This window comes from Panthera onca, chromosome C1, assembly GCF_046562875.1.
Source record: "Panthera onca isolate mPanOnc1 chromosome C1, mPanOnc1 haplotype 2, whole genome shotgun sequence".
In the NCBI taxonomy this organism is placed as follows: Eukaryota; Metazoa; Chordata; class Mammalia; order Carnivora; family Felidae; genus Panthera; species Panthera onca.
The window spans coordinates 179,076,893-179,102,390 of record NC_138346.1 but is presented as its reverse complement, the minus strand read 5'-3'; the positions used below and the strand labels follow the sequence as shown (position 1 = coordinate 179,102,390).

Genomic DNA, 25,498 nt, shown 5'->3' with positions numbered 1-25,498 from the left:
AAGAGAGCTTCCATAGGGCTTTAAAAATGCTTTTTTTAATTTCAAAAAGAATACATGTTTATTATAACTAGTGAAACAGTGCAAAAGTGTATTTGAAAAGCTTAAGACTCTGTCCCCAGACTTCAATCATTTTCATTTCCATGAGGTAATTAATATTAATACAACCTGGTGTGCTTTCTTCCAGATCTTTCTCCATTACTTTGTGTTTGAATTTTTTTTTCAATAACCTATTTTGAAATATTGCATCTAAATTTTTTGTGGTCAGAGAACATACTTTGATGTGAGTCCTTTGGAATTTATTAAGACTTGTGTATGACCCAGAATATGATCTTTGTAAATGTTCCGTGTGTAGTATGGAGCCTGCTTTGGATTCTCTCTCTCTTTCTCTCTTTGCCGTACCCCCTGCGCATGCACACATGGGTCCATGCACTCTCTCTCTCAGTAAATAAAATGTTAAGAAAGAAGAAAAATGAATGGAAATGCCTTTTCATATTTGAATATGTGAGATTAGAGAGGAGCGATGATTAATCATTGATGCTGGTGGAAAAATAGATTATACACATTCATGTAGTGTATAGTTAAACTTGTCTCTTCTACCCTCTTTTTCATAGTTGAAGAAGAAAACTTGTTAGTCATTACAGACAATACATTTGGACATGATGCCTTTCACTTTCATTTATTATAAAATGACTTAAGCTAAGGAACAAGTAGTCTCTTAACAATCCAAAGTTCAGTGTTTTGGTTCCTAAGAAATGGAATCAACATGTTAGGAAGAAAATTATTGTTTCATAGTAGATCAAATTAAGTTTTAAGAATGAGGATTAATCTTCAGAGCAGTATGTTAAGTTGGATCTTAGATCCTTTAGACCCATAGTCTAAATTGGAAACCCCTCAGTTGTTTCCCATGCGAACAGAGGTCTTCCTTATGTACTGTGTAAGGAAGCCATCACATCCCAAGCCCAGATAAAACGTCTACCTTATATAGGCCAGCAGTCAAACTTTGGCATTCAGTGGAGGTCTGAGGCTGTGAAATTTTTAAAACACAAATTACTATAATGAGGGGTGGCTGGCTGGCTGAGTTGGTAGAGCACGTGACTCTTGATATCAGGGTTGTAGGTTCAAGCCCCATGTTAGGTGCAGAGATTACTTAAAAATAAAAAATCTTAGGGGCGCCTGGGTGGCACAGTCGGTTAAGTGTCTGACTTCAGCCAGGTCACGATCTCGCGGTCCATGAGTTCGAGCCCCGCGTCAGGCTCTGGGCTAATGGCTCGGAGCCTGGAGCCTGTTTCCGATTCTGTGTCTCCCTCTCTCTCTGACCCTCCCCCGTTCATGCTCTGTCTCTCTCTGTCCCAAAAATAAATAAAAAACGTTGAAAAATAAATAAATAAATAAATAAAAAATAAAAAATCTTAAAAAACGATCACTGTATTGCTCAAAGGGATGCTTTTTTGCCTTCATTTTATTTATGCTCTCCACATTATTCAGAACTGCTAATCCCTTTGTCCTTTTGATACACTCACCCCTCTCTGCTTTCTTGATAACCAAACTTTCCTGGTTTTTCTTCAACCTCTGTTACTGTTGCTTCTCAGCTTGGAGTTTCTCCAGACCAACAGATGGTATAAATTTGAACTACAATCTTGCATGAGGACAGCCCCTTATTGAAAATGGCAAGAGAAGACTTTTCCTTTTAGGCCAGATCCCAGATTACAATAGGCCTCTTTTTCATTCACCTATGTCAGTCTACTCTTTTTCTGAGGTGTGATACTTTGAAAATCCTTGTCTTATATGTGAAGTCTTAGTTCCAGTTTTTAGCCTTACTTTCTGCCTTTGCATGGCTATTAAAACCCAGTGCTCTTGACTCTACAAGTCAGTGATGGCCTGTTACTGCTCTGGTTTGGTTCCCTATTTGCTTTTTATCCCAGCAGGTTACATATTTAAAGGTTATTGGGTCACCTAGGTGGCTCAGTCAGTTAAGTGTCTGACGCTTGATTTTGGCTCAGCTCATGATCAAGTCTTAGTTCATGGGATTGAGCCCCACATCCAACCTCTGTGCTGGCAGCACGGAGCCTGCTTTAGATTCTCTCTTTCCCTCTCTCTCTGCCCACCGACCCCCTTGTGCTCACATGCTCTCTCAAATAAATAAACATTTTTAAAATAAATATACAAACAAATAAATAAAGGTTGTTAGCTGTTTTCCCACTATCACTTCTAGATATTTTATAGCAGGGGATTTTTTTAGGTTATCCACCTCATCATTTTGCCTGAAAAAGGAACTCACTACTGTTTCTGTATTATTTTATTGTTTTGGGAGGAGAGAAAATAAATCACCCATAAACACACTGTGCTAACATAACAAAAGTCTTTACCTTTTATGTATATGCAGATACATGTTTATTTTTTTTAATGTTTATTTATTTTTGAGACAGACAGAGAACATGTGTGGGCACAAGTCAGGGAGGGGAGAGAGAAGAAGACAGATTATCTGAAGCGGGCTCTGCACTGACAGATGAGGGGCTCATACTCACAAACTGTGAGATCATGACCTGAGCCAAAGTCAGACACTTAACCAACTGAGCAACCCAGGTGCCCCTGCAGATATGTGTTTAAATTGTTACAATCTCTGTTCCTTCTTAGAATACAAATGGTCATTTAGCCATTATGCATATTACTTCAATTTTTATATCTTCTTTTCTTCCAGAATAATATAGCTGAAGTGCAAGAATTGCATTCTGAACTAATGTGGAAAGATTTTATAGACCACATCAGTAGCCTCCTGCATAGTGTTGAAGTGGAAGTCAGTTACTTTGCAGCTGGAATTATTGCCCATTTAATATCTAGAGGTGAACAAGCTTGGACATTGAGCCGTAGCCAGAGGAATTCTCTTCTGGATGATCTGGTAAGGTCATTTGGTGTTTTCTAGAAGCATACAAACAAACATTCATTGTAGTTAAGCTATCAGAATTTCATAATGCAATAATGCAGTGCTAAATAAATATTGTATTCTTTCTTGTGTGTCTTGTGTCTTGCAGCATTCAGCTATTTTGAAATGGCCAACTCCAGAGTGTGAGATGGTAGCATACAGGTAATTAGCAAGATAATTAATATTAAGCCCTTAACCTAGTCATTTCGCTTGCTTGGAGATTATTGCTACCAGGTGTATAATGTATTTTCCCTCAGGCATCTATCTTCTTACTGGTTTTAAAAGGATTGAAATATTTTCACTTTTTTCTGTTACCTGTCATTCATCATTTCTTCTTTCATTTCACATTTATTGAAGAAAGTGCCAAGGACCTGTTCTATGCTCTTGAAATTCAAAGATGAGTAAGACGTGTTGCCTACATTGAAGAGGCAGAGGAGAGAATAGGTGAACTAGAAGATAAAATTATGGAAAAAGAGGAAGCTGAGAAAAAGATAAAAAAATCCAGGAGTGTGAGGGGAAAATTAGAGAACTAAGTGATGCACTAAAGAGAAATAATCTACCCATAATTGGTATTCCAGAGGAGGAAGAGAGAGGGAAAGGTGCTGAAGGTGTACTTGAAGAAATCATAGCTGAGAACTTCCCTGATCTGGGGAAGGAAAAAGGCATTGAAATCCAAGAGGCACAGAGAACTCCCTTCAGACATAACTTGAATCGATCTTCTGCACGACATATCATGGTGAAACTGGCAAAATAATAAGGATAAAGAGAAAATTCTGAAAGCAGCTAGGGATAAACGTACTCTAACATATAAAGGGAGACCAATAAGACTCGTGACGGATCTCTCTACTGAAACTTGGCAGGCCAGAAAGGAATGGCAGGAAATCTTCAATGTGATGAACAGAAAAAATATGCAGCCGAGAATCCTTTATCCAGCAAATCTGTCATTTAGAATAGAAGGAGAGATAAAGGTCTTCCCAAACAAACAAAAGCTGAAGGAATTCATCACCACTAAACCAGCCCTACAAGAGATCCTAAGGGGGATCCTGTGAGACAAAGTACCAGAGACAACGCTACAAGCATGAAACCTACAGACATCACAATGACTCTAAACTCATATCTTTCTATAATAACACTGAATGTAAATGGACTAAATGCGCCAACCAAAAGACATAGGGTATCAGAATGGATAAAAAAACAAGACCCATCTATTTGCTGTCTACAAGAAACTCATTTTAGACCTGAGGACACCTTCAGATTGAAAGTGAGGGGATGACGGATTATTTATCATGCTACTGGAAGTCAAAAGAGAGCTGGAGTAGCCATACTTATATCAGACAAACTAGACTTTAAATTAAAGGCTGTAACAAGACATGAAGAAGGGCATTATATAATAATCACAGGGTCTATCCATCAGGAAGAGCTAACAATTATAAATGTCTATGTGCCGAATATGGGAGCCCCCAAATATATAAAACAAATACTCACAAACATAAGTAACCTTATTGATAAGAATGTGGTAATTGCAGGGGACTTTAACACCCCACTTACAGCAATGGATAGATCATCTAGACACATGGTCAATAAAGAAACAAGGGCCCTGAATGATACATTGGGTCAGATGGACTTGACAGATATATTTAGAACTCTGCATCCCAAAGCAACAGAATATACTTTCTTCTCGAGTGCACATGGAACATTCTCCAAGATACATCACATCCTGGGTCACAAAATAGCCCTTTATAAGTATAAAAGAACTGAGATCATACCATGCACACTTTCAGATCACAATGCTATGAAGCTTGAAATCAACCACAAGAAAAAGTCTGGAAAACCTCCAAAAGCATGGAGGTTAAAGAATACCCTACCAAAGAATGAATGGGTCAACCAGGCAATTAGAGAAGAAATTTAAAAATATATGGAAACAAACAAAAATGAAAATACAACAATCCAAACACTGTGGGATGCAGCAAAGGCAGTCCTGAGAGGAAAATACATTGCAATCCAGGCCTATCTCAAGAAACAAGAAAAATCCCAAATACAAAATCTAACAACACACCTAAAGGAAATAGAAGCAGAACAGCAAAGACAGCCTAAACCCAGCAGAAGAAGAGAAATAATAAAGATCAGAGCAGAAATAAACAATACAGAATCTAAAAAAACTGTAGAGCAGATCAACGAAGCCAAGAGTTGTTTTTTTGAAAAAATAAACAAAATTGATAAACCTCTAGACAGGCTTCTCAAAAAGAAAAGGGAGATGACCCAAATAGATAAAATCATGCATGAAAATGGAATTATTACAACCAATCCCTCAGAAATACAAGCAATTATCGGCGAATACTATGAAAAACTATATGCCAACAAACTGGACAACCTGGAAGAAATGGACAAATTCCTAAACACCCACACACTTCCAAAACTCAATCAGGAGGAAATAGAAAGCTTGAACAGACCCATAACCAGTGAATAAATTGAATCAGTTATCAAAAACTTCCCAACAAATAAGAGTCCAGGACCAGATGGCCTCTCAGGGGAGTTCTACCAGACGTTCAAGGCAGAGATAATACCTATCCTTCTCAAGCTATTCCAAGAAATAGAAAGGGAAGGAAAACTTCCAGACTCATTCTATGAAGCCAGTATTACTTTGATTCCTAAACCAGACAGAGACCCAGTAAAAAAAGAGAACTACAGGCCAATATCCCTGATGAGTATGGATGCAAAAATTCTCAATAAGATACTAGCAAATCGAATTCAACAGCATATAAAAAGAATTATTCACCATGATCAAGTGGGATTCATTCCTGGGATGCAGGGCTGGTTCAGCATTCGCAAATCAATCAATGTGATACATCACATTAATAAAAGAAAAGATAAGAACCATATGATCCTGTCAATCGATGCAGAAAAAGCATTTGACAAAATTCAGCCTCCTTTCTTAATAAAAACCCTCGAGAAAGTCGGGATAGAAAGAACATACTTAAACACCATAAAAGCCATTTATGAAAAGCCCACAGCTAACATCATCCTCAATGGGGAAAAACTGAGAGCTTTTTCCCTGAGATCAGGAACACGACAGGGATGTCCACTCTCACCGCTGTTGTTTAACATAGTGTTGGAAGTGCTAGCATCAGCAATCAGCCAACAAAAGGAAATCAAAGGCATCAAAATTGGCAGAGATGAAGTTAAGCTTTCACTTTTTGCAGATGACATGCTGTTATACATGGAAAATCCGATAGACTCCACCAAAAGTCTGCTAGAACTGATACATGAATTCAGCAGTTGCAGGATACAAAATCAATGTACAGAAATCAGTTGCATTCTTATACACTAATAATGAAACAGCAGAAAGACAAATAAAGAAACTGATCCCATTCACAATTGCACCAAAAAGCATAAAATACCTAGGAATAAACCTGACCAAAGATGTAAAAAATGTGTATGCTGAAAACTATAGAAAGCTTATGAAGGAAATTGAAGAAGATATAAAGAAATGGAAAAACATTCCGTGCTCATGGGTTGGAAGAATAAATATTGTCAAAATGTCAATACTACCCAAAGCTATCTACACATTCAATGCAATCCCAATCAAAATTGCACCAGCATTCTTCTCGAAGCTAGAACAAGCAATCCTAAAACTCCTATGGAACCACAAAAGGCCCCGAATAGCCAAAGTAATTTTGAAGAAGAAGACCAAAGCAGGAGGCATCACAATCCCAGACTTTAGCCTCTACTACAAAGCTGTAATCATCAAGACAGCATGGTATTGGCACAAAAACAGACACATAGACCAATGGAATAGAATAGAAACCCCAGAACTAGACCCACAAACGTATGGCCAACTAATCTTTGACAAAGCAGAGAAGAATATCCAGTGGAAAAAAGACAGTCTCTTTAACAAATGGTGCTGGGAGAACTGGACAGCAACATGCAGAAGGTTGAAACTAGACCACTTTCTCACACCATTCACAAAAACAAACTCAAAATGGTTAAAGGACCTGAATGTGAAGCAGGAAACCATCAAAACCCTAGAGGAGAAAACAGGAAAAGACCTCTCTGACCTCAGCTGTAGCAATTTCTTACTTGACACATCCCCAAAGGCAAGGGAATTAAAAGCAAAAATGAACTATTGGGACCTCATGAAGATAAAAAGCTTCTGCACAGCAAAGGAAACAATCAACAAAACTAAAAGGCAACCAACGGAATGGGAAAAGATATTTGCAAATGACATATCGGACAAAGGGCTAGTATCTGAAACGTATAGAGCTCACCAAACTCCACACCCGAAAAACAAATAATCCAGTGAAGAAATGGGCAGAAAACATGAATAGACATTTCTCTAAAGAAGACATCTGATGGCCAACAGGCACATGAAAAGATGCTCAACGTCGCACCTCATCAGGGAAATAATCAAAACCACACTCAGATATCATCTCACGCCAGTCAGAGTGGCCAAAATGAACAAATCAGGAGACTATAGATGCTGGAGAGGATGTGGAGAAACAGGAACCCTCTTGCACTGTTGGTGGGAATGCAAACTGGTGCAGTTGCTCTGGAAAACAGTGTGGAGGTTCCTCAAAAAATTAAAAACAGACCTACCCTATGACCTAGCAGTAGCACTGCTAGGAATTTACCCAAGGGATACAGGAGTACTGATGCATAGGGGCACTTGTACCCCAATGTTTATAGCAGCACTCTCAACAATAGCCAAATTATGGAAAGAACCTAAATGTCCATCAAGTGATGAATGGATAAAGAAATTGTGGTTTATATACACAATGGAGTACTACGTGGCAATGAGAAAGAATGAAATATGGCCCTTTTGTAGCAACGTGGATGGAACTGGAGAGTGTTATGCTGAGTGAAATAAGCCATACAGAGAAAGACAGATACCATATGTTTTCACTCTTATGTGGATCCTGAGAAACTTAACAGGAACCCATGGGGGAGGGGAAGGAGAAAAAGAGAGAGAGAGAGAGAGGGGTTAGAGTGGGAGAGAGCCAAAGCATAAAAGACTCTTAAAAACTGAGAACAAACTGAGGGCTGATGGGGGGTGGGAGATGGGTATTGAAGAGGGCACCTTTTGGGATGAGCACTGGGTGTTGTATGGAAACCAATTTGACAATAAATTTCATATATTTAAAAAAAAAAGATGAATCCAATAAACTAATCTGGGGGGGAAAAAAAAAGACATGTTGCCTACAGAGAAGAACCTTACAGCCTAGTGAGGGACACCAAATGTGAATCAGACATAATTCACTATTAAGCTAGTTATATACATAGGATGCTATGAAATTAAAGATGACAGTACTTAAATGCAATGGAAAATGGTAAAAAGCCTCCAGAGGAAGTAAATTATGAGCTGAATTTTGAGAGATAACTAAGTAGGGGCAGAAGATTTTAGGAAGAAGAGATAATGTCTTAATGCAAAGAGGTCCAGGACAAGATGACACACTGAAAGAACTAGAAGTAGCACCAGGTTAGTTTGGGGAAACAGTTTGTGATAATTTCTTAAAGTGCATATTGGATGCCTCACTGTTTATGACAGGTGACTTCAGAGCTAAGTTACTAATTTCCTGAAGGATTCCATATTGCCATATAAATAACATTATTGCATCTTATTTTTGTTCTCTACTTCACAAATGCTGATAGTGCCAACATTTTTGATTTCCCCAACTTATGTTCTATCTATTTTGGAGCAGAAGGCAGAGGACTGGTAGAAATTGAAAGGCTGGTATTCACTTTCGTGGTGTTCTACCAGATAGTTGCCAATTAACTCCTCCTTTTCTCAGTTTCCAAAACAAGGTCTGTTATTCTTAAATGTTTATCTTCAATACCAAAAGAGTATTTCCAAAAAAATATTTCTGCCAGTACCTTGTTCTGATCACCTTCCAACTTTTGTACCAAAACTTTATATGAATATGATCCTTTCTCAAGTGTCTCAAGACAAGGAAAAAATGCTCTATAATTCATTTATATTAGTTTAAAAATAGTTGGATGAAATTTCTAGTATGAAAAGCTCAGGAATGATTGCTTTAGAAATGACACTAAGTATAGGATGTAACTTTATTTTTTTTCTTTTGAAACTTTAGGTCCTTTAATCCATTTTTCCCTTTACTTGGCTGTTTCACAACACCAGGAGTCCAGCTATGGGCAGTTTGGGCCATGCAACATGTCTGCAGCAAGAATCGTATGTACCAAAAAGAGAACTATGTTTTTCTTTTTCAAGTGATATTCTCCTTAACACAAGAAAGCCATTTCTAAATGGTATATTTAAAAAAAAATTTTTTTTTTACATTTATTTCTTTTTGAGAGACAGAGACAGAGCACAAGTAGGGGAGGGGCAGAGAGAGAGGGAGACACAGAATCTGAAGCAGGCTGCAGGCTCCGAGCTGTCAGCACAGAGTCCAACGTGGGGCTCGAACTCACAAATCGCGAGATCGTGACCTGAGCCGAAGTCGGACGCCTAGCCAACTGAGCCACCCAGGCACCCCTTTAAAGGTATATTGAAGTGATTTTTTTTTTTTTTTAAGGACACAGATTTTAAAAGACACAATATAAGAACCTTTAGGGGTGCCTGGCTGGCTCAGTTGGTAGAGCATGCAACTTTTGATCTCAGGATCATGAGTTCAAGCCCCACCCACACTGGGTGCAGAGATTACTTAAGAGAGAATCTTAGGTTATAAACTAAATTTATTCTTTCAGAATTATCTCAGTAATACTAGATACTGAATGATAGTGATGAATGAGACACTGTTCTGACGTCATGGAGTATAAAAATTAGGTTCCTACATGGGGTGCCTGGGCGGCTCAGTTGGCTAAATGTCTGACACTTGACCTCAGCTCAAGTCATGATCTCAGGTTGTGAGTTCAAGCCCCGTGCTGGGCCTTAAAAAAAAAAAAAAAAAAAAAAAAAAAAAGGAGCCTATAGTGAGTCCATTTGCTAATCAAAAGTTTTAAGGTGATCCAGTGATTATGGTACATTTCAGTACCCAGCCCTCATCCACATAAAACTTCATTGTTTAAGACATTGCTGTCTGCATTCATGGTCTCTGGAGAAGCAAGAATTTGGATCAGATTCCATATTATTCTTTTTTGAGGGTTATGATACAACTCTTTGTTGGTTATTTATTAATAAAATTCATTCCATTAAATGATTTGAAACACTGCAGAAAAAACACTTTAATAGTAGAAACATTTTAATAGAGTATAAATTAAAATATTTGAAATTAGGGGTGCCTGGGTGACTCAGTCGATTGTGTCTGACTTTGGCTCAGGTCATGATCTTGGGGTTTGTGGATTTGAGCCCCACGTCGGGCTCTGTGCTGAGAGCTCAGAGCCTGGAGCCTGCTTCAGATCTGTGTCTCCCTCTCTTTCTGTTCCTCCCCCACTCACGCTCTGTCTCTCTCTCTCTCAAAAATAAATACACATTAAAAACATTTTTTTTTAGTATTTAAAATTAGAGATCAGGACCAAGGAAAAATAATTGGAAAAGAAATTAAAGGTTATAGGGAAAATAGTAGAATATAAATATATAGACCATACATGGTGATTCATGTTCTTTTTGTGGCTGGGCTGCAAATAATCAGCTATATAGTTCTCTTTACATATAAGGAGGAAATACTATTCCATATCCTTACAGGGAAGTAAAGCTTTTCTGGGCAATTAACTACAAATTAAAATTTTTTTTACAGAACCTCAATAGGGATGATATTATAAATGGACTCATACAGCTAGTGTGAGAGTTGTTTTTAACAATAGTGATGTAGTAAATAGCAGTAACATCTTACAAGATACCTTCTTATTCTTTGATGAAAACTCAGTGCATAACACAAAAAGGCAATTCAGTGAAAGCTCTTTTATGTGAGATACACAGAGGACAGGGGTTTAGGGAATAGGATGTGATAGAGAAAATTGCCTTGTACCCAGCTAAACTTCTACCTGGGAGCTTTTCTTTTTTTTTTTTATTTTTTGTGTTAAAATTTTTTTTTTTTTTAACATTTATTTTTGAGACAGAGAGAGACAGAGCATGAACGGGGGAGGGTCAGAGAGAGGGAGACACAGAATCTGAAACAGGCTCCGGGCTCTGAGCTGTCAGCACAGAGCCTGATGCGGGGCTTGAACTCACTGACCGCGAGATCATGACCTGAGCCGAAGTCGGCCGCTTAACCGACTGAGCCACCCAGGTGCCCCTACCTGGGAGCTTTTCTGACCCTTCCTACTATATTCCCCAGTTCATTCATAGACACTTCCTCTGGGGTGCCTGGGTGGTTCAGTCGGTTAAGCTTCTAACTCCTGGTTTTCAGTCAGGTCATGATTTCATGATTTGTGAGTTTGAGCCCCACATCAGGCTCTGTGCTGATGATGAGGAGCCTGCTTGGGATTTTCTCTCTCTCCCTCTCTCTTTGCCCCGCTCACACTGTCTCCCCCTCTCTCTCTCAAAATAAATAAGCTTAAAAAAATTGAGACTGCCTCAATAGCTATATTAAACTGCCTCTGATCCAAAAATTTCCTCCTTTTATTGTCCTTACAGGTTCTGAGAACTCCCTAGTTTCTTAACAGCCTATCACATAAGTATTTATTTTTGTTATTACTTATAAGTGTTGATGTTCTTTTAAGTTTATTCTGTGGATGATCACCCTGAAAAATTTATTCCAAAATGCACTGTAGGGGTGCCTGTCTGGCTCGGTCAGTAGACCATGTGACTCTTGATCTTGGGGTTGTGAGTTCGAGGCCCCTGTTGAATGTAGAGATTATTTTTTAAAAAAATGAAAATAAACAAAATACACTGTAATTGGGGAATGTTAGAATATTTATCTCCAACTCAAGTAGATTAGGTTTCTATATTCCTGCTTCCCTGGCTTATTTTGTTTATATTTAAATGGAATTGACTTCTCAGTTTGCATTAAAAGTTCTAATGCTGCTTACAGCTTTTAATAATTAAGAGATAGTATAGCATAGTAGCAAAAGCACACAGGAATCTACCTGGATTCAAATCATGTTCCAGCACTTATGTATGACATCTTGAAGAAATCAGTAAGCCTGGGGCTGCAGTTTCACATTTGTTAAATGGGAATAATAATAGTACCTATATATCACACATTATAATGAGTATTTTCCCGTATTTTAGAAAGTTTTTGACAACATGATTTTTAGTAATCACATAATCTTTATTGTATGGTATATTAGTTTCCTAGTACTACCATAACAAAGTACCACATGTGGGTGACTTAAAACAACAGGAATGTTTGTCTTTCCGTTCTGGAGGCTTGAAGTCTAAAATCAAGGTGTCTTTAGGGCCATACTTTCTGGGACAGCTCTAGGGAAGAGTTCTTCCTTGCTTCTTCTAGCTTCTGGTGTGTGCTACCAATCCTTAGCATTCCTTGGCTTTACACGCATCACTCCTGTCCGATGACCATCTTGTCCACATGTCTTCACATTGTTTTCTGTGTATATGTTTCTGTGTCCAAATCTCCCCTTTTCATAAAAGAACACCAGTCATAATGGATTAAGGTCCACTCTAATGACTTCATCTTAACTAATTATATTAGCAACAACTCGATTTCCAAATAAAGTCACAATCTGAAGTACTGGAGATTAGGACTTTAACCTGTCTTTTTGGGGGACATAACCCTTAATACATTCCTCTATACTTAATAAATGAACTTAGCAGTAATTCATATAGCCACTTCCCTATTGATCAACATTTAAGTAGTCTACCTTTTAATTTTAAAATTATATCCAAGCACTTGTTTGAGAGATATTCATCAGACCGTTATTTATAATAGCAATTAAGTCTAAATAACCTAGAGGTCCAGCAATAGATAAATGTGAAGTAATGTTGAAATACCCAGACAGTGGTATATTTGTATGTTATTAGTAAAGAAGACATGATAGAAAATTATATAAGCAGAAATTTATACTCTGGGGGCCATGACAGAGTAACTTGTACCAGACTAGCCCTCTAACCATTAATACTAGAAAACACAGGATGGGAAAGATTTGGAACAAGTCTTTCTAGACAGTAGGCAAAAGGCAGCAAAGATTCCCATCCCTGAAAGAGAACCAAGTACAGCACAGCAATTTCATTGACCTGAGGAGATAAGTTTGGTGAGATTGAGGTATCGGACAAAATGTATGGAATTTATAAGGCAGAGTAATGCAGAGGTGAAAGCTACATCTAGAAGAGACTCCAGAAATCTTAAAGGTTTCTTGAGTTTTTGTCTGGTTAGTGAGCTGTGAATGTCTAGGATGAGACTCCTTGAAGTCTGAGAAAGAACAAATACCAAGGAGTGGCTAACTGAACAACACTTGGAGCTCACACAGGGTTTGGAAATACTAAACTTCCTAACACTGGAAAGAACTTAACACCCAGGGCATTCAGTACAGATGCTAGAAGAGATTAAACTAGCCCTAAAATAAAGGCTTCTCTAGGGTGACACTAACACAGCTTAAAAACAAGTTTGAAATGGTTAAGTTGCTCTGAAAATAAATTAACTTTCTGCCGGAGAAAAACTAAGCACTCTTTTAAAAAAAGAACAAAATCAGGGCGCCTGGGTGGCTCAGTCGGTTGAGCATCCGACTTCGGCTCAGGTCATGATCTCGCAGTCCGCGAGTTCAAGCCCCGCGTCGGGCTCTGTGCTGACAGCTCAGAGCCTGGAGCCTGCTTCAGATTCTGTGTCTCCCTTTCTCTCTGACCCTCCCCTGTTCATGCTCTGTCTCTCTCTGTCTCAGAAATAAATGAAACGTTAAAAAAAAAAATTTTTTTTTTAATTAAAAAAAAAAAAAAAAAAAAGAACAAAATCTAGCCTAACTCAACAACATGTTTAGTATCTGATAAAAATTGCTAGATGAGGGAAGAAGCAGGAAAATGTGACCCATACCCAGAAGAAAAATCAGACACTTGAAATAGACCCAGAAGTGATGCTGATAATGCAAATACCAGAAAAGTAACTTCAAAAAAATTTTTATAGATATGATCCAAGATTTTAAAGAAAACATGAATATTAATAGAAGAAAAAATATAAAAAGTAAATAAAATAGAAATACTATAGCTAAAACTTTAAATATTTGACATGAAAAATATCTGGATGGGGTGCCTGGGTGGCTCAGTCAGTTAAGCATCTGACTTCAACTCAAGTCATGATCTCACAGCTTGTGGGTTTGAGCCCAGCATTGGGCTCTGGCAGATAGCTCAGAGCCTGGAGCTGCTTCAGATTCTGTGTTTCTCTCTCTCTGCCTCTCCCCTGCTCGCGCTGTTTCTCTCTCTCTTAAAAGTAAATAAACATTAAGGGAAACAAAAATAGTGTAAAAACAGGGAGTGGGACAAAACAGAAGAGACTCATAAATATGGGGAACAAACTGAGGGTAACGGGAGGGGTTGTGGGAAGGGGGATGGGCTAAATGGGTAAGGGACACTAAGGAATCTACTCCTGAAATCATTGTTGCACTATATGCTAACTAATTTGGATGTAAATTATTTTTTAAAAAATTAAATTAAAATTAAAGAAAAAAATAAACATTAAAAAAGGTTCTAAAAATGAAAAAATATATATCTGAATGAACTTAATAGTAGATAACAGAAGAAAAGATCAGCAAAATTAAATGCATAGCAGTAGAAACTATCTAAACTGAAGCTTAGAGAGAAATAAAGCTTGGGGGGGCGGTGGGTATGTGGGGTGGGAAGAAAACCAGAATTACCCTGAAATCAGTACCAGACAAAGACCTTGTAAGAAAAGAAAATTACTGAACAATATCTCTCATGAATGTAGATGAGGAAATTCTTAATTTTCTAACAAATGGAACCCAACAGTGTATAAAAAGGACCAGGAAGGTTATTCCAAGAATGCAAGGTTGGTTTACATTTGAAAATCAGTGTGTTCCTTTCTATTACCAGAAGAGGAAAGAAAAGCAATCTGGGGCACCTGAGTGGCTCAGTCAGTTGAACGTCTGACTTCAGATCAGGTCACGATCTCACAGTTCATGGGCTTGAGCCCCACGTTAGGCTTTGTGCTGACAGCACGGAGCCTACTTCAGATTCTGTCTCTCTCTCTCTCTCTCTCTGCCCCTTTCCTGCTCGCGCACTCTCTCGCTCTCAAAAATAAACATTAAAAAAAAAAAAAAAAACGAAAAGCAGAAAATAGATGCAGAAAAAGAATTGACAAAATCCACTACACAGTCCTGATAAAGGATGTCTAAGGAAATCCTATAGCTAACATCAAAATTAATAGTGAAAAATTAAATGTGAATGTTGCCCTACCAAGATCAGGAACAAGAGGGTGTCCAGTCTCACCATATTGAACATTGTAATGGAGGATTTGTCCAGTGTGATCAGGAAAGAAACAAAAGACATCCAGAGTGGAAAGAATGAGGTAACAGATGACCTGATTATCTCTAGAAAAATCCCATGAAATCTGCAAAAGGGCAACTAGTTCTAATTGAGTTTAACAAGGTTCCAGGATACACGATATACACAATAATCAGTTGCATTTCTGTATACCAACAACAACCAATATAAATGGAAAAATGACATTTACAATTGTGTCAAAAACTATGAAATACTTAGGGATGGGTGTATCTGACCAAAATGTATAGACCTGTACACAGAAAAACAAAGCACTGCTGAGAGACATTGAAGAAGGCCTAGCTAAATGGAGAGATCTACCATATTCATGAGTTGAAAGACTTAATGTTAAAATGACAATTCTCCCCAAGTCTGTTGTAGATTTATACAGCCCCAGTCAAAATCCCAGCAGGCTTTTGAAGAGAAATTGACAGACTGATTCTAAAATTCATACAGAAGTGCAAAGAATATTAAAATAACTTAGGAAAATGAAGAACAAAATTGGAGCACTTCCACTACCTGACTTCCAGCTATTCTATAAGCTACAGTAATCAAGACAGTGTTTTGTGGCTCCAGTGTGTGTTTTCTCCACAACTCACCAGGCAATTCTCCCATTCTCAGCAACACTGACTAGATGTCCTACAAATTTAGTTTAATTCTGACACTATTAACTTGGAGATGACATCAGATCCTACAGTCCCATAAGACTACTGCCCTACTTCAGATGCCAGTCCCAAGTCTAGGTTTTTACCTGTGCTTCTGACTGGTTATAAAGATTAGAGGTTCCTATAAGCCCCTCTTCTGTTTGATTAATTTGCTAGAGCAGCTCATAGAACTCAGGGAAACATTTAGTGACATTTACCAGTTTATTATAAAGGATATTATAAAGGATACTGATGAACAGCCAGATTAAGAGGTACATAGGGTGGGGCCCAGAAGTATCCTGAGTACAGGAGCTTCTGTCCCCACAGAACTTGGGGTGCACCGTCCTTCAGGGCATGTGGATGCATTCACCAACGTGGAAGCTCCTCATATCTTCTTGTTCAGGAGTTTTTATAGAGCTTAATCTGCACCTTCCTCACTTACCCTTTCTAGAAGTCCAAAGATGGGGCTGAAAGGTCCAACCCTCTAATCATTTGGTCTTTCTGTTCACCAGCTTCATCCTGAGGCTGTCTAAGGACTCTGCTCTGTCACCTTATTAGCATGTTCTCAAAAGGGACTCCTGATAAATGACAAGATACTCCTATTGGGAAATTCCAAGGATTTGAGGAGCTCTGCCAGGAACCTGGGACAGAGACCAAATAATTTCTTATTCTACCACGAGCCACCCCAATCTTTGACCGCAGATCCTTTATAACAAGAAGATCATAACAGTTAACAGATACTGGCACATCAGGAGAGTCCTATTCAGTCATTAGTAATCATATCATATGAAAATGTCTGCCAGGGCAAGGCCACTCAGATTTGCAGGCTTCCATTAGATCTTGTAAAGTTTCAAAAGCAGAAGTGGTCTTAAGGTGAAGCCATATATTGCTCTCAGGCAGCTGGTACAACTGAGCTAAGAGATATCTCTTGCTCTGAGCTTCTTTAGCGGTGTTAGTGTTCTCTTGGATTTCACTCATGACATGACCCATTTGTTCATTTCTGTACCCTTAGCTACTATTTTTCTTTCTCTTCATTTATACCAAACTTTTCTACCTCTGGAAGGGACATTATTAGTTTTGGCCACTGTGCTGATCTGGATTGCAGGCAGTAATACTAAATTAGTACTTGTCTCCCACTGAGTCAACTCTCATTCAGAGAGGGTAAGATTACATAGGTACAGAACTAGTGGGCTGTATTTATTTCTGGGCAGTATAATTGCATTCACTTTTAATCCCAATTCTGTCAGATGGAACATCTCCTCTCCATTAGGCTCTGGGGAATTCTGACAAAAATATTTTATTATTATTTACTCTTTTAGGGAGAGAGTGTATGAGAGGAGCAGAGAGGGAGAGAGAGAGGGAGAATCCCAAGCAGGCTCCATGCTCAGTACAGAGCCCAACTCGGAGCTTGATCCCACAACCCTAGGATCATGACCTGAGCCTAAATCAAGAGTCAGACACTCAATTGACTGAGCCACCCAGGCACCACAAAAACATTTTAAAGTACAGTTACAATTTCTTACTTAGGAATCATCCCTGCTTCCAACATGTGTAGTTGCAGCCCTGATCTGTGACCACTGCATCAGGCTGGGAATTTTTAATTTTTTTTTTAGTTTATTTTATTTTGAGAGAGAGAGAGAGCAAGCGTGCATGTGCGCACAACTGGGGAGGGGAAGAGAGGGAGGCAGAGAGAGAGAATCTTAAGCAGGCTTTTAACTGTCAGTGCAGAGCCTGATGCAGGGCTCGAACTTAACAAACCTCAAGATTATCACCTGAGCTTAAGTTGGATCCTTAAGTGACTGAGCCACTCAGGTACCCCTTGGGAATTTTTTTTTTAATGCTTGTTTATTTTGAGAGAGAGAGCACAAGCAGGGAAGGGGCAGAGAGAGGGGAAGAGAGGATTCGAAGTGGGCTCCGTGTTGAGAGCAGAGAGCCCGATGCAGGGCTCAACTCAAGAACCATGAGATCATGACCTGAGCCGAAGTCAGATGCTTAACGAACTGAGCCACCCAGAAGCCCCTGGTTGGGAATTTTTTTTTTTTTTTTTTTTTTTTTTAAGTTTAATTGGAGCTTCTGGGTGGCTCAGTCAGTTAAGTGCCAGACTTCAGCTCAGGTCATGATCTCATGGTTCATGGGTTCGAGCCCTGAGTCTGGCTCTGTGCTGACAGCTCAGATACTGGAGTCTGCTTCAGATCCTGTGTCTCCCTTTCCCTCTGCACCCCCCCCCCCAACTCTGCTCTCTCTCTCTCTCTCTCTCTCTTTCAAAAATAAACATTAAAAACATTTTTTTTAAGTTTAATTGATACAGGGAAGAAGAAGAAGAAGAAGGGGGGAAAAAAAAGTATAGTCATTTTACCAGTATCCTCCCTTGGCAAGAATTACATAGCCATACCAGCATCCTTTCCCATTCCCTCTTCTCTGGATCCACCAGAAAAACAGAAGAATATCTAGTGGGGACACTCTTTTTAGCCCCACTCATATTGAGCATGAGCATACTCTCACAAAGGCATGGAATCTAGCTCTTCAGACCTGTTTCTCACCTCTACCCCACCCCGTTTTTATTTTTTATTTTTATTTTTAACATTTATTTATTTTTGAGACAGAGAGAGACAGAGCATGAACAGGGGAGGGGCAGAGAGAGAGGGAGACACAGAATCTGAAACGGGCTTCAGGCTCTGAGCTGTCAGCACAGAGCCCAATAAAGGGCTCGAACTCACGGGCTGTGAGATCATGACCTGAGCCGAAGTCGGACGCTTAACCGACTGAGCCACCCGGGCGCCCCCCACCCCCTTTTTAAAACAACCGGGGCGCCTGGGTGGCTCAGTCGGTTGGGCGGCCGACTTCGGCTCAGGTCATGATCTCGCGGTCTGTGAGTTCGAGCCCCGTGTCGGGCTCTGTGCTGACCGCTCAGAGCCTGGAGCCTGTTTCAGATTCTGTGTCTCCCTCTCTCTGACCCTCCCCCGTTCATTCTCTGTCTCTCTCTGTCTCAAAAATAAATAAACGTTAAAAAAAAAAAAAAAAAAAAAGATTTAAAACAACCAATATATGAATTGCCCATTCCAATTCTTTGAAACTGTTACCCTGAGGAAGATCTCTCTCTGCCCATTGTTGGACATTGGAAGGGAGGAAAAAGTGTTACTCAGCTCTGCCAATTTGTGCCTCAGAGGTTGCAGGAAGAATGTCTAGATTCAGCCTCTGTCTGCATTGCTGCAGTACCCCAGATCCACTCATTTCATGGACCCAGGTGGCTACCTCGAGGGAGCAGATGGGCCTGAAAATTAAACTGATGAAGACAGATTTACAGAAGAAAAGCATACAAATTTTATTAAAACTTCAAAGTTTTATATGTGGGAATCTTCAAACAAGAATGAAGCCCTGAAGTGACCAGAGCAGGAAGCTTTTATACCTTTTAGATAAAGAAACAAATTTGTGAAAAATTGACAAGACAAAGATGTTTTGGCTAGGGGTAGTAAATGGTGAAGAAGTGGCTAGGAAAATAAGAGTTAGTTAAATACAGTTTGTTTGTACAGATTTCTCAGCCCCCAATTCCAGGTCTCTGGTGATAAAATATCTTCCTTCTTCCTGGTACAAGGAGGGTACCTTTCACATGGGCGTTTTATGACCTATTTCAGGGAAGAAGGGTGAGGGAGGGAAGTCAGAGTAATCTTCCTGCTTCTGCTGTTTTCTCAAACAACTTTAGCTTAGGATGGTCAATATGCCAAGAAGCCATGTTTTAGGGCAATGTGTCCTGAACTCCATCAACATTATACACTGTAAAGTATGTTCCTTGATCAGAAGAAATGACAGTCGGCTGTCCAAATTGTTTCAATGTCTTATGTTTTGGTTGCTCTATAGCATTCTAAGCATTCATATCTATCACTGTCTGAGCAAAGCCCAGTCCAGAGTCAGTATCTACTTCTGTCAAGACCCATCTGTATCTCCCCAGGACTACCAGTGCTAGTCTGACTTGCTAGCTATGATCAGGGCCTTTCCCCTCAGGGAATTTGCCACATAGCCATCTACAGTGTCTGTCTCCTTTGCTGGCAGGCTGAACCGTTCTTGCTGGCAATTTGTGCCTCAGAGATTGCCATATGTCTACATTCAGCCCATATCTGCATTGCTGTAGTATCTCCATATCCACTTATTTCATGGACCCATGTGGCCACCCCAGGCCACCCCAGGCACGTTCTTCTGCTGGTCTATTCCAGTTATCTTCTGAACCTACAAGGAGTTCTGATGGGCGTTGAAATGTCCTGCTAGAATGCACTCTTCAGATTCCCACAGTGATTTCCATAGGGCCATGTCTCATATGAGCACCCCTTCAATTCTGTTCCTATTGCCCTTGTGCCCATCCGTATGCTCAGGCCATTGACCACTGCCCTCAAGTCATTAAAAACCCAACAAGAGCCTTTTATCACTTTTCAATTCTTTAATCACTGCTGGGAAAACAGCATGCAGTTCAGCTCACAGAGCTCATTTGCTTTTACCTTTTTTAGTCAGAGTGCTGGCCTTTCAAACAGGATGTTGTCTGTTCACCTTGGAACTACTGTCCACAAACCAAGCAACTCTTTGTTGGCTAGTGGACAGCTGTTTACAAGGTACTGTCCAAGTGATGATAGAATGTAGCAGCTCCTTGTGCAGTTTCAAAGTGGGTCCTAGGGAGAAAGAGTCTTCCTGCCCATGATTATACCCTCCTTGCATTCCCCAGGTTAGCATTATCCTGTATAAACAATTTCCATTTCACTAGGGAACTCTCCTAGCACTGCCATCCGCATTAGAGTGTTTCTCTGACATCACCCAGAACACCATGCATATTTCAGGTTTTAAGATCATTTTTTAATCCTTCTGTCATAAGGTAGCTTCAGTTAATGTCAGAGAGCAAGGTAGTAAATGCCTCTTGGTTGGAAATTCTCTAGTCCAATGCCCCAGTCTGTTCTTCACATAAGTAAGGCACAGAGAATTTGTCCCTATTAGCACTTCGGCCTATATTCTACACTGCACAGGCTTAAGAAAGCTTCTGGCACCCATTTAGCGTGTCTACTTAACATTGCTTGAAGAGTAGATTTACATGCTTTCTGTTTTACAATGTTAGGTAGGAGTAACATTTCCTAGTCAAATAAAATGTCCATCCTTATAATACAGTCAAGTAAAAGAAATACAGTCACTTTACATAAAGCCTACTCAACCATACCAATTGTCCTACAAACTTTTAGTTTAATTCTATTACATTCCTGACTGTAGCCTTCATTAGGACTTCATCCACAGATTTTGACTTTATATTACTAGGTAGGTGAAGTGTTCCCTAGCCAGACATAATGCTCATTCCCATAAGACATTCAGGTAAAGGAAACACAGCTTCTTTACATAAAACCTGTTTAAACATTCCACCTTTCATAATTCCATCAACCCATACATTAAAAAAATTGTTTAATGTTTATTTTATTTTATTTTTTTTTTTGAGAGCGAGAGAGCGAAAGAGTGTGAGTGGGGGAGAGGCAGAGAGAAAGGGAGACACAGAATCTGAAGCAGGCTCCAGGCTCAGAGCCCAATGTGGGGCTCGAACCCACACACTGTGAGATTATGACTTGAACTGAAGTCAGCCGCTTAACTGAGCCACGCAGGTGCCCCTCAACCCACACATTTTTATTTTCTCTCGATCTAATTATAAGCCCACATTAGGGCTTCACCAGTGGATTTTGGTAACTTTTCCATTCCCTGACCAATTTACCCAGCCTTACCTGAAAGGCTTTGAGTCCCCAGTGAGGGGTCATGCCAAGGAATCCTGGCCCTTTTATCTTGATTAATCTGCCTAACCACTGCCACAAGCAGTTGCTGGTAAGGTTTAGATCCATCTCTAAATTGTGTTGGCAACTTTTACCTTTAGTAACTGATTGCAGCTCAGCTGCTACTCCATATCATGGTGAATACCTGGCTACTCTGGAATCAGAGGTTTTTCATCCCTCTTTCATCTTTTCTCTTCCCAAACCACATATTTTTATGAGCCACAGCCATTATAGCAAATCCCATTTCTTTTTTCCTTTTTTTTTTCTTTTTTTTTATTCTGAGGGAGAGAAAGAGCACATGCGAGATGGGAGAGGCAGAGAAAGGGAGAGAGAAAATTCCAAGCAGGCTCTGCATAGATGGTGCCGAACCCAATGCAGGGTTCGAACTCATGAACAGCAAGATCATGACGTGAGCCAAAAGAGTCAGGTACCTTAACCAACTAGGCCACCCAGGCACCCCTCAAACCCCACTTCTGACATCAATTCTAACACGTGTTTTTTTCCACACTCCACCAAGCAGTTTTCCAGTTCTCAGCAGACAGCATCTGTGCATACTACAAATTGAATTCAATTCTGACATTTACCTGGAGACAGTGTCAGATCCCATAGGTTAAGGGTTAGTCCCACAAGACTGCCTTCACTTCAGACACCAGTTGCAAGTCCAGGCATAGAAATAGGCAAAGGTTCAGTGGACCAGAATAGAGAATACAAAAATAGGCCTAGACATATATGGTTGATTAATTTTTGATGTAAGTTTAAAGTGCATTCAATAAAGAAATGATAATCTTTTCAACAAACGGTGCTACAACAAATCCAGCTACAACCGCTGGATCTCTGGATGCAAAAAAAAGTGAGGGGTGCTTGGCTGGCTCAATTGGAAGAGCAACTATTGATCTTGGAGTTGTGAGTTTGAGCAGCCCCACATTGGATGTAGAGATTACTACAAAAAATAAAAAATAAATTAAAAACTACTTTAAAAAAAGCCCCACTTTAGGCATGGAGCCTACTTTAGGAAAAAAAAAAAAAAAAGTGAGCTTATTCTACCTTGGACTCTATATAAAAATTAACTCTGATTGATTGGGTGGTTGTGACCTCTACACCCAGAGTGGGGCTTGAACTCATGACCTCAAGGTCAAGAGTCTCATGATCTTCCAACTGACCCAGCCAAACACCCCCAAAAATTAACTCTTAATTGATCATAGGCCTACATATGAAACAAGAAACTATTTAAAAGTACTAGAAGACATGCCTGGGTGGCTCAGTCAGTTAAGCATCCAACTCTTGATTTTGGTTCAAATCATGATCTCACGGTTTCATGAGTCTGAGCCCTGTGTCGGGCTCTGCGCTAAGTGGAGCCTACTTGGAATTCTCCCTCTCTCTCTGCCCCTTCTCCACTCGTACTCTGTCTCTCTCAAAATAAATAAACGTTAAAAAGAAAAAAGAAGTTCTAGAAGAGGGGCACCTGGGTGGCTCAGTGGGTTAAGTGTCTGACTCTTGGTTTCGGCTTAGGTCATGATCTCAGTGGTTTCTGAGTTCAAGCCCCGTGTTTGTCATAGTCTGCACTGACAGTGCAGAGCTTGCTTGGGATTTTCTCTCTCCCTCTTTCTCTGCCCCCCATGTGCACGTGCTCTGTCTCTCTCTCAAAATAAATAAATAAACAAACTTAAAAAAAGGCTCTAGAAGAAAACAAAAAATCTTTGTGACTTGATGTTAGGCAAATTTCTTTTTTTTTCTTTAAGATTATATTTTTTAAGTAATCTCTACAATCCAATGTGGGGCTCGAACTTACAACCTGGAGATCAAGAGTTGCTTGCTTTACCGACCAAACCAGCCAGCCACCCTGCAGATTTCTTAAATATGCACAAAAGCATGATCTACAAAGGAAAAAAAATAGCTAAATTGCCCTTGATCGAACTTAAGGACTTCTGTTCTTTGAAAGATACTGTTAAAAGAATCAAAAGCCAGTACACATACTGGATCAAAGTATTTGCAAATCACATGTCTGATAAAGCATAGGTATTCAAAACTTTTATAAAGAGTTCTCGGGGCACCTGGCTGGCTCAGCCAGGGGAGTGTGCGCCTCTTGATCTTGGGGTTGTGACTTTGAACCTGTGTTGGGTGTAGAGATTTCTTAAAAATAAAATCTTCTTTAAAAAAAAAAGAAAAAGAAAGAAAGAAAGCTCTCAAAACTTAATAAGAAAACAATACAAGTGAAGAGAAAATGGACAAAAGAGTTGAACAGATCCTTTACCAAAGAAGATTAATGGATGGCAAATAAGCACATGAAAAGATGTTCAACATCCTTAGGACAGACATATATATCAATGCATTAGAATTGAGAGTTCAGAAATAACCCCCAAAATTTATTTTTGACATGGGTGCTAAGACAATTTAATGGGGAAGGAGTCATTTTTTCAACAAACAGTGCTGGGAAAACTGAGTAGGCACATGTAAAAGAAGAATCTGATTCCTTACTTCATACTGTATATAAAAATTAACTCAAGGGGCGCCTAGGTGGATCAGTGAGTTGAGTGCCCGACTTCGGCTCTGGTCACGATCTCCCAGATTGTGAGTTTGAGCCCCACATCGGGCTTGCTACTGTCAGTGCAGAGCCCGCTTTGGATCTTCTGTTCCCCTCTCTTTGCCCCTTCCCCACTTGCACACACTCTCTCAAAAAATAAATTAAAAAAAAAAAAAACAACATTAAAAACTAACTCAAAGTGGATTCTAGACCTAAATGTAAGAGCTACATCTACATCTACATAAGCATATAAAATTTTTAGGAGGAAAACATAGATATAAATCACTATAACCTTGGATTAAGCAGTAGCTTCTTAGGACACCAAAAGCTTAAGTGACAGAAAAGCTAGTTTAATTGGATTTAATTAAAAAAATGAAGACTTTTGTGCTTCAAAGGACACCATCAAGGAAGTGAAAAGGCAATTTACAGAGGACACCATCAACAAAGTGAAAAGACAATTTACAGAAAGGTTGAAAATATTTGCACGTTATATATCTGATAGAGGGACATGTTTTCAGAATATATAAAGAGCTCTTACAACTCAATGATAAAAATAACCCAGTTTAAAAATGGGCAAAGGACTAACTAGACTTTCTACAAAGAGATCATGTGAACGGCCAATAAGCACATGAAAAGAAGCTCAACATCATTGGTCATTAGAGAAATACAAATTAAAACCACAATGAGGGGTGCCTGGGTGGTTCAGTCAGTTAAGTGACTTTTTTTTTAATCTTTCTTTTTTAATGTCTATGTATTTTTGAAAGAGAGACACAGAGCGAGTAGAGGAAGGGCAGGGAGAGGGAGACACAGGATCCAAAGCAGGCTCCAGGCTCTGAGCTGTCAGCACAGAGCCTGACACAGAGCTCGAACCCACAGACCATGAGACAATGACCTGAGCCAAAGTCACGTTTAACCACCTGAGCCACCCAAGTGCCCCAAGTGTCAGACTCTTGATCTCAACCCAGGTCATAATCTCTGGGTTTGTGGGTTTGAGCTCTGTGCTGTCAGTGTGGAGCCTGTATGGGATTCTCTCTCTCCCTCTCTCTCTCTGCCCCTCCCCCACTCGCTCTTGCTCTCTCAAATTAAACAAACATTTAAAAATTAAATAACACCACAATGAGACACTAGTTTATGCCTACTAAAAAGGCTGCCTATAAACAAAAAGATGGATGATGGCAAGTGTTGGCAAGAATGTGAAACAGCTTTCTCATTCATTACTGATCAGATTGAAAAATTATACAGCCATTTTTGGGGCGCCTGGGTGACTCATTCAGTTACACATCAACTCTTGAT

General features: G+C 39.5%; 1 protein-coding gene across 1 annotated transcript in view; it reads left to right on the top strand.

Moving 5' to 3' along the window:
• The window catches only part of ZYG11B (zyg-11 family member B, cell cycle regulator), a 93,343-nt gene that overhangs the window by 59,773 nt on the left and 8,072 nt on the right, over nt 1–25,498 (top strand). Inside the window, exons 11-13 of the mRNA XM_060622294.3 lie at nt 2,699–2,896; nt 3,030–3,082; nt 9,007–9,104. Of these exons, the coding sequence (XP_060478277.1) occupies nt 2,699–2,896; nt 3,030–3,082; nt 9,007–9,104 (349 nt within the window). The remainder of the gene's footprint in view (nt 1–2,698; nt 2,897–3,029; nt 3,083–9,006; nt 9,105–25,498) is intronic.